The following is a 9,994-nucleotide window of genomic DNA, read 5'->3' as shown; positions in this document are numbered from 1 at the left end:
GATCTTTGGAATAGCGGTGAACAGCAAGTAAACTAATTAGCAAGTAAGCTAATTTGCCCCCAACAGTCTGGGTACTCATTTTAGCGACCTCGGAAGGATGCAAGCCTGAGTCGAGCTTGGGCCCTTTTGCTGGTCTTGAACTCGCAACCTTGTGGTTTCGAGTGAATGGCTGCAGTACAGGCATTTAACCACTGCACCACCAGGGCTAGTGTGTAGGCTACCCCATAGACAGAGTCACTGGAAAGTCTAGGAAATATCAGTAAAAAGTAAAGAAATCCAATGGTGAGACAAGAGGTCAAGAGACAGACATGGAGAACCTTGAAGTCTAAATTTGAGCACATGTCCATGAAAGGTGCATCGTGCATAGTGTGACTGAAGTGTCCTGACTTTGAAAATTGTCTGTTTCTCTCCTGCCTGCAGATGCCCGTGTTGGCTCAGTGTCTCTTCGCCAGTGTGGAGGATATGTGGTCACAGTAGGAACCAGGTTTGCCTTCTTGAACTGGGAAGATCAGAGCCTTGTTGATATCACTGAGGTAGAATTAGATAAAGCCAACAACAGATTTAATGATGGAAAAGTAGACCCAATGGGGAGGTATTTTGCAGGTATGTATATATTTGAGATACATTAAACAATACTATATGCTCACTTCTCACTTCAGCTATTCCTAATCATCTGAGTACAGGCCCAGTTAATTTGCCATGAATGGAAAATTATGTACAAAATTTAATGAAACAGATGTAGCTCACACTATGCAGTTAAAGCATTCTGTTTCCACTTTTTAAAAGAAAAATGATTGGGGACATATAGCACATAAGAGATTAACATGGGCTAGGTGTTAATGTAAGCTGACTATATCGCCAAAAACATATTTTCTTGAAGTTGATGGCTAGAATTCATGATCATAGTTATGAATGAACAACTTAGCATTATATATTTGTATCTGATTTGTGTTCATGATCTCTACATATTCCATAGTGTGGTGAATATGTAGGGATCATAGAAGTCCTCAGTCTTTATTTACTGGGCAGCAGCTGCTCTGAGGAACAGGGGTCTGTTTTGCTGTTGATCACGATGCAGCAGACTGTCAATTTCTCTTTCATGAGTGATCTTTGATGCAAAGAATAATTGCAACAGGGATCCCGCTTCTGACTGTAACACCAGGGGTAAAGCAAGAATGGGGGTGTAACTATGAACCAGGGGAATTTCAATTTTAGCTCAATTAATTTTACTGAGTTACAAGCAGTCCTTTTGGAATAATTTCCCACCTGTATACTGAGATGCTGGGATAGGGAATTCACAGAGGCAGAATTCTTTCTATTAATTTTCTTTTATTTCAAGGGGGAAACACACACACAGTGCAAGCTCGCACACACAGAAGACACACAAGAAATAAGGAATAAAGGGTTGAGTGTTGGAATAGATAAGAGGCTCCACCAATGGTGATACTTACTAAAGCGTGGTAACTCTGGATGGTCTAATTAGATAGTATGGTGTTGGACTTGGCTTTTTGGGGAATGCTGAGGGGGGATGGCAGCGAGTCGGAACTAGTCAGAATCCAAAGTGACGTGGAGTCACATGAATTCTATCCAGCCTGAGGAAACAAAGGGAATCTGGGTGTTTATATAGGTCACAAATAGCCCTGAGCCAAAGATACATCAAAAGGGTCAAATCTGCATGGAAAAGATCAGTCAAGATAAGAGTATCAAAGGTGGGAAATGATATTGCAAATGGTGTCTCTCCAGCTTGGGTGCAAAATATCCTGCTGTAAATCACCTAGTCTTCCTATCTCGGTTGGTTGATATGAAATGTAATAGCAATAGCTTTAAATAACATCCCTTCTAACAGATTATGAATAAATGAGGGAATAATGTGATAGGGGAGAATTATTGCACTGGTAGCCTTTATGGGGGATGGTGAGAGCCTTTATCCAATACATCTGGCAGTTATCAGATTTGGAAAGGCAAAGCTAGATGGATTTTTAGCACGATCCCATACAGTGACTCTTGCATTCTCAAGAGGTCCAGAAGTGCTGAAATAACCTGATTCGTATTTCTGTGCCTATCCTTTAGGTACCATGGCTGAGGAGACAGAACCTGGAGTAAGAGCAAGGCATCAAGGAGCTCTTTATACTCTCTTTCCTGACTGTAGTGTCATGAAGCAGCTAGAGCAGGTGGACATCTCCAATGGGCTGGACTGGTCACTGGACCACAGAACCTTCTTCTACATTGACAGCCTGGCATATGCTGTGCAGGCCTTCAGCTATGATGTACACACCGGAAAAATTGGTACATATTCTTCCAGCAGATAAATTTAATAGCCTCTCAAGAAATACATTGTAGACAACTGATAGACAATTGTACTTTTATTTCTACATCATGTCATATTGCCATATGGTTGTTTTTTCCCCTTGCATTACTAATACAGATAAATTACTTACTGAACAAACAGATCCTCCCTACCAAAAAAGTGGCCATAAACAATTTGTTTTGGTTGAGCAACATATTGTCCATGAAGCTTTCTTTGCAAAGCAGAGGATCATACTGAATGGACACATACTTTATATGTTCCTTAGGAAATATCTGGTTGGTTGTTTTCTTTGCATTTAAAGCACGATAACATCTGAATTAGTGAGGTCTTATAAGCAAATAGTTGTCTTGCTATATATATATATATATTATTATTTTTTGGTCTTGGTAAAGATCTTTCACAGTTGCATGACAGGTGCAAATTCAATGGGTATAGTTTTCTTACAGTACAGATATGCAGTAATTGGAAATGTTATACTTCTGGTTTTCTGCCTGTCATGCAGAGACCCAGTCAGTCAGGTGAAGTTGGCATTTTTGTTTTGTTTTGGGAGCTAAACTAGTCAAGATGGAAGCAAGAAAGATCTTCTCAATTGGAAGTGCCTTGTTTATTGCTTGTACAACTGCAAGCTATATGTTAAGAGTTCAGTAAAGTAGCAGTAGTTTTTTGAATTCCATCTTCTATAATCTCCTAAGGGATTCTGGGCATTGCAGTCCAAAACCCTAACTATTCCAGTCCTGCATCAGCAGTCTTCTCATTTGAGCATATTTACCACCAAAAGGAAGAGACAAAATAAAAAGCTATATGAAAAGCTGAGAATAAAGATACAATTTCTGTATCTCGATGGAACACAGAAACCAAGACAATAAAGAATTGAAAATTTATAATGAGAGAAAATATTGCATTTGTAAGAGGAGAAAATATTGATGTAACCCCCCCCCCCCAATCTGTTCTGGATGCAGATTGTAGTACTTGTAAACCCGTGTATAAACTGGAAAAAGAGGAAGCAATGCCGGATGGGATGTGCATTGACACAGAAGGGAAACTCTGGGTGGCTTGTATTGATGGTGGACGAGTGATTCGTATTGACCCTGAAACAGGTAAAGAACAAGAACTCTACATTATCTGAGTGACTTTTTGGAGGTAGTATTACCAGTGTTTTACAAAATGGGACATGTCATATTATTAACCAACATCCTGCCTGAGAAGACTTAGCCTCAGAATGGTGGAGCCAAGATCAGTTTCCATATCACAGGAGGGAGCTGTGCATATTAACAGACTTGTAATTTATTCCTGCTAATTTTAACTTTCTCCTCCATGGAACTCAAGGCAACATAGTTGGTTTCCCCCCCACTCCCACTGTTATTCCCAAAATAAGCCTGTGAACAAGTCAGGCTGTGAGGGAGTAAGGCTGCATCTGCACTGCAGAAATAATGCAGTTTAACAACACTTTAACTGCCATGGCTCAGTGCTATTGAACTCTGGGATTTGCAGTTTGTTGTGGCACCAGAGGTCCCTGAGAGAGAAGGCTAAATATCTCACAAAACGACAAATCCCAGAATTCTATAGCATTGAGCCATGGCAGTTAAAACATTGTGTAACTGCATTATTTCTACAGTGCAGATGCTACCAAAGTGGTCCAAGATCATGCAGGCAATTTCATGGCTCAATGAGTATTTGAACCGAGGGCTCTTTAGCCTTTGTCTAGCATTCTAACTACTTCCAAATGGCAACAAAACTGTATTTGAACAAACAAAAATGTTGCCTCATTGGACATCTTCGTTAAAATTTGTACTAAAACCTGGAGAGCCACTAGCTCCCACAATCCAGTGAGACTTGGATTCTTTCAGAGAAACAGAAGTGCCTTTTCCACCAGTTCAGGTCTTCTGTTCGCAAGGTAGGAACAACAAACAAAATAATCTTTGTTAAATGTCCAAATTCACTAACAGCTTTCAGTTACCTTCCTGCTCATTAAAACCTGGTCAGAATTTATGCCAAATAATCAGATGAAAGTTACAAGAAATACTACTTTAAATGTTTGGATAACTAAGGGTGAGTCTACACTGTGGAAATAATGCAGTTTGACACCACTTTAAATGCTGTAGCTCCATCCTATAGAATCATTTACAAGGTTTTACAAGGTTTTTAGCCTTCTTGGCCAAAGAGTGTGTCTCACAAAACTACAAATCTCAGGATTCTGTAGGTTGGAGCCATGGCAGTTAAAGTGGTGTCAAATTGCATTATTTCTTCAGTGCAGATGCACCCTGTGTCTCTGTCATACCCATATACTTCAAACCTTTTCCTAATTTCATTAAATGGACTACTTACATGAAGAATTTTCACCCTGGACTCCAGATGTGGCCCATTATACTTTTAGAACAGGTTAGCAGCTGGCCTCCCTGTTTTAGCTGTGTACCCTGCCCATATTTTGGTTTACAAAAAAAGAGAAAGAAAATGACAATTTATGCAAATAGGAGATTTTTGTTAAGCCTAATACCCATGTGGGAGGGATTTTGTGTGGTGTGGCAGCTGGATCAACAATTTATTTTTTGTGTTTCCCCTCAGATAATGTGTGTCTGTGTTTGTATTTGTCTTATTGCCTGATTTCACGCAGGGAAAAGAATTCAAACAGTGAAGATGCCAACTCCCAGAATCACATCCTGCTGCTTTGGAGGGAAAGATTATTCAGAAATGTATGTCACTTCTGCTTATGATGGACTGGACGAGGCTGCATTAGCCAAGGAGCCTCATGCTGGGGAGATTTTCAAGGTAAATAGACCTTCTTTGGTTTTGTAAAATAGACTAGAACATCTCATAAGGGCAGGTGTCCAAATCTTCTCCTCCTCCTTTTCTTGGAGTTTTCTCTTTATCCTCTTTAGTTGGGATTTTTCTCAATTTCTCTGATATGATACCAGGCAAGTTTCAGAATCTCCCAGCTAGCATGGTTATTAGTCATGGATGAAGCTAACCAGAGTCAAGAAGTCCCAGTTGTTTTTTTTTAAGAATCAAATTGTTAAATTGTTATTTTTTTAAAGTTTCTTTAAAAATATCACATCTTACCAAATTTTCGCTTTAACCACATGGAACAATGCACATGTAAACACATTTAGGCTGTGCATATAACGTTGTTAATGTAGAGGCATAATTTTAATTTTGCTAGTTGTTTATGTCACCACTATTGCCATTACATTCAGTGATACTGGGAATTATGATTTATGAGTAACACTAGTACACAAAACATTACTAAAGGTTCTTCATGGTGTGAAAGTCATTGGGGTGTGTGTGACACCATGAGTTACTGCACCGGGTGACGCCAACCCTAATGACCTCACTGCTTTTACAGTCACTCGTCTCCATCCCCATGTAATGAAAAGAGGACAATCTCTTTGTACTTCTTGTGTGCTCTATTTTGTGTTGTGTTGTACATTGTTATCCCACCCCCAGCAACATCCAGCTCAGTTCCCACAAGTCTCTGTATTTGAGATTCAGCCTCTTTATTCTTTGCTCCTCTTATGGGAAGGATGTGTGAGTGCCTGAAAGAGCTTGGCACTTCATGGGCACCCAGCCTGAGGCTTGGGTGAACCTCACAAAGCAGCTGACAGGGTCTAGGTCTGGCTTCAATCCTCTAGGAGTATCCTGCTCTAAGGCGTTCCTTGACAATTCATGCCTGTCAGGCAAAACAACATTTCAAATATGGGTGTGTACGGATTAACACATTCTGGGCTGTGGATTAATTCAGATCCACCACCCTCCATCCGCATGAGAATCAGATTAGGAAATCATTCCTTCTTCCCGCCACACTTTACAGTACAATAGGGATGGGAAGCATTTTTGTGTCTCATTTATTGGGGCTAAGACAGAATGTCTTGACTCAATGAGAGAATTTGCTGAGAATTTGGCAGCCCCCGTGAGAGCGCTAGTCTCTATCTTATGAAACAGAATGGAGGAAGAGAATGAGAGAGAGAGAAACGGGGGTTTTCCCAACCAAAAATGTAGCTGCAAAGATCTAGTGCCTAGTAACCAAGTTGGTAGGTAGTGTATAATCATTTTTGTACATCAGGCTTTTTTCAAACTGATGAGGGTTGGGCTTTTCAGTGCAGTGCAATTCAGCTGTCAAAGTTTGTATACAGTGTTTAATACATCTTGATATTTATAATGTGTCATGATTTAAATTTATACATGGTTTGTTTCTTGAAACTTTATATTTATATTTTTAAAATGGTTTTGTATTCATTTATATTGTTTTAAATTTGTTAGCTGCCTTGAGTCCCTGTATTGGGAGAAAGGTAGGATACAAACAAAGAAAATAATAATAACAGCCACCATAACCACAACCACACACAGCAGGCACATGCTGATCATTGACAAAAATGCAAATAACCCATGCTTAGTTTTGCAAGTGTTAAGTTTTATGTTCTAAAATTCCCTGCAATAACAAAGTAGCAGTCATTGCAGTTTTAAGTTTTGCACAATTGTATGAAACAAATTAACAAATTCTGTCCAAGACGAACAAAATAAAGACACCATCTCATTCTGCAGTGACGACAACAAAAATATTATTTTTTTAAAAAACAAAATAAGTTTTATCCAAAAAATAAATAAACTAGGCTTTTAGGTTTCTTTTCTGTCCAGCAAATGAAATTAACTTTTTAGCTCCAGAAATTCCTGTCGTCACATTTCATATTGTTCTTGAAGAAGGCCACTGAAATATAGACAGGCCAAAACATATTGAGCTTTTTCTAACATAAAAACACCCATCCACTGAGCACTTGAAGATGTGTCTCCTTTTTTTCACTGTGGATTCTTTAGGCCTAAGATGACATTTGTAGCATTTCTAATAAAGGAACTAGAGAGATCAGGGCTGTCCCCAACAGTTACCAAGTTTTCAAAACTGCAATAAGGGGCAATCAATATTCATGACATGCAGAATTGACAGCAAGGAAATATATACAGTGTGCCCTTGGTATGTGCTGCAGTTTGGTTCCAGGACCCCCCATGGATGCCAAAATCCATGGATGCTCAAATCCCGTTGTAGGCAGTGGCATAATAAAATGATGTCCCTTAATATAAAATGGCAAAATCAAGATTTGCTATTTGAAACTTATATATATTTAAAATATTTTCAAGCCATGGATGGTTAAATCTATGGATAAAGAATCTGGGGAAATGGAGTGCCAACCATTAATAAGTTTGGGTTCTACCTAAATACCAAGTGAAAACAATGATTTCAGTTTGACCCCACTTTAACTGCCCTGGCTCAATGCTATGGAATCCTGAGAATTGTAGTTTATTGTGGCACCAGAGCTCTCTGACAGAGTAGGCTAAATGTCTCACAAAACTACAGCTCCCAGAATTCCCCAGCACTGAGGCAGGGCAGTTACAGTGGTGTCAAACTGCATTATTTCTGCAGTGCAAATGCAGCCTTAGCCACACATTTCTGTGTAAAATTAATATATTGCCCACACCCATAATTTATAAGATGACACATTTTGAGCCCCCACTCCCCCAAATATAGGGTTTTTTGGATCCCCCCCCACTTTCCAACCCTCAAATAGAGGATATCACTTATACTGCATGCCTGTGCCATACCAGACTTGAGGCTATGCCTATGGTGAGTCCTAAAATGTTGAATGGGGGTGTGCCCGTGGTGCATACCGCACCACGCACCATGGGGACGCAACACATTCAAACAAATTTGCCTTATTCAGCAGGGTCCGGAATGGATCCCCCACATAAGGTAAGGGTGCACTGTAATAAGGGACATGGGGCAACTTCTAGTCCCTTCCATTTTGCTATCTGAAGCAAAAGACAAGGTGTAACCCCCCTTCCCTCCTCCTACATACAGAAGCTGGACTGCCAGCTGAATCTTACTAACTCATCAACTCACCTTTAGATGAGTTAGGATGAAATAGGATTTTTCACCACACACCTGAAAGATATATAACTTGTTAAAACATGACTTTTTATTAAAGATTTTGTGGCCTCATCATTACAGTTTAAGGGGCTGTGCACACCGGTACAAAAGGCAGGTTAGGGGTGGAGACAGGGCATAGCGTCCATATGACACATGCCCTGGCTCTGCCCCAGAGTGACATGATGCTGCTCACTGTACCATATGGTGTGTGGCATCACAGCACTCCTCTGGTGCTGCGTCCAGAAGACACAGCGTCGAAGAAGTGCCATAAAGCCACAGCGCTGTGGCTATCACGCCCTTTGCAGGGGGCAAAGAGAAACCACTTTTTACAGCTCCTCTCTGTACCCTGCAAAGACCAGATTGGGACCATGGCGTGCGGTTGCCGTGACCCCAATCTGGTTGCAAAAGGGGCAGCTGCAGGCCGCCCCTTGGGGCAGTTGCACAGCCCCTAAGTCCCTTGATCCAAAGTGCTTGGGACCACAAGTGTTTTGGATTTCAGATTTTTTTTGGATTTCAGAATACCTGTATTTTCATCTATATATGTGTGCGTGTGTGCGTGCATAGTGAGATATCTTGGAGATGGGACCCAAATCTAAACACAAAATTCATTCATGTAATTTTATACAATATTTTAAACAGGTTTGTACATGAAACAAAGTTTATGTGCACTGAACTATCAGAAAGCAAAACTGTCACTATCTTAGCCACCCATGAACAAAGTTTTGGGTTTTGGAGTATTTAGGATTTTGGAATTCCTGTTAAAGGAAATTCAGCCTGTATATACAATTTCTATCTGTAAATCCTTTTAACATATTGCATTATTTTAATATGTTTTCAGACTGTACTGTTTTAATATTTTAAAATAATTTGTTTGTACACACCTCCCTGAAATCTTTGAATATAAGAGGGGGAAGAAATATTTTTGAAAGGCAATGCAGTGTAGCCATTTCAAATTTGGACTAGGACTCTGGGAGACCAGGGTTCAAATCCTTGTTTGGCTATGGAAGCCCACTGGGTGATCCTTTGCAAGTCACAATCTCTCATCCTCAGAGGAAAGCAATGACAATTCTCTTCTGGAGAAATCTTGCAAAGAAATCTCCCATTATACTTTCACCTTAAGGTCACAATAAGTCAGAAATGACTTGAAAGCATTCAACAACAATGTAAACAAACAAACAAATAATGAATTATTTCTTGTTCTTGAACAGATAACAGGACTGGGGGTGAAAGGAATCCCACAGCACTACTTCACTGGATAAGTGTTTGTTCATATTATTTGATGAAGGTACACACATCCAGAAGCCAAAATTAACAAGAATAGAAATGTGAAAGTCAAAAGTGTATATTGTTCTCATTAAACATACATTAACTTCATATTTTGATGTTCTGTAACTGTTTCTTTTTCTTTGTAGCTGCCTCATGTTTTCTTAATAGCATAAATAATAGATTTAAATGTAGGGTTAGTAATGATATCAGTGCTTTTCTTTTTTACAACCAAGCCTTCTTGATTTCACTGGGTCTACTAAAAGTATGAGTAACCCTAATCTTGGACAGTTCCCAGAATCCCCCAGTCAGCATGCCAGTAGCAATGTTGACTTTGGGATTCTGGTATTTGGAGCTCAAAGCAATAACTTTTCCAATTTCTGTATCAGACATATTTGCACCTAGATATGCATGGGGAGAAACTGAAGGTCGCTATGTCAGGGCAACCATGCCATCTGCATGAACTGAGTGGTTCACCTACAAGATTCACAAAATCAGTAATGCATTGCAGA

The 9,994-nt window shown here is 39.7% G+C and overlaps 1 protein-coding gene across 5 annotated transcripts in view; it reads left to right on the top strand.

Moving 5' to 3' along the window:
• Positions 1–9,693, top strand: part of LOC121926189 (regucalcin-like) — a 20,668-nt gene extending 10,975 nt beyond the window's left edge. For 3 of the 5 annotated variants that reach the window (XM_042458959.1, XM_042458958.1, XM_042458960.1), the window contains 5 exons: positions 421–603; positions 2,071–2,286; positions 3,268–3,405; positions 4,920–5,074; positions 9,428–9,692. In XM_042458959.1, the coding sequence (XP_042314893.1) occupies positions 421–603; positions 2,071–2,286; positions 3,268–3,405; positions 4,920–5,074; positions 9,428–9,478 (743 nt within the window). In that variant the 3' untranslated portion in view covers positions 9,479–9,692. Of the gene's footprint in view, positions 1–420; positions 604–2,070; positions 2,287–3,267; positions 3,406–4,919; positions 5,075–9,427 lie in introns of all 5 variants that reach the window. The other 2 variants (XM_042458956.1, XM_042458957.1) reach the window with 2 other exon arrangements.
• The last annotated feature ends 301 nt before the right edge of the window (positions 9,694–9,994 follow it).

The sequence above is a fragment of the Sceloporus undulatus genome, chromosome 3 (assembly GCF_019175285.1).
Source record: "Sceloporus undulatus isolate JIND9_A2432 ecotype Alabama chromosome 3, SceUnd_v1.1, whole genome shotgun sequence".
NCBI lineage: Eukaryota > Metazoa > Chordata > Lepidosauria > Squamata > Phrynosomatidae > Sceloporus > Sceloporus undulatus.
The sequence above is the reverse complement of the archived record's forward strand: the minus strand, read 5'-3'. Positions and strand labels throughout refer to the sequence as shown.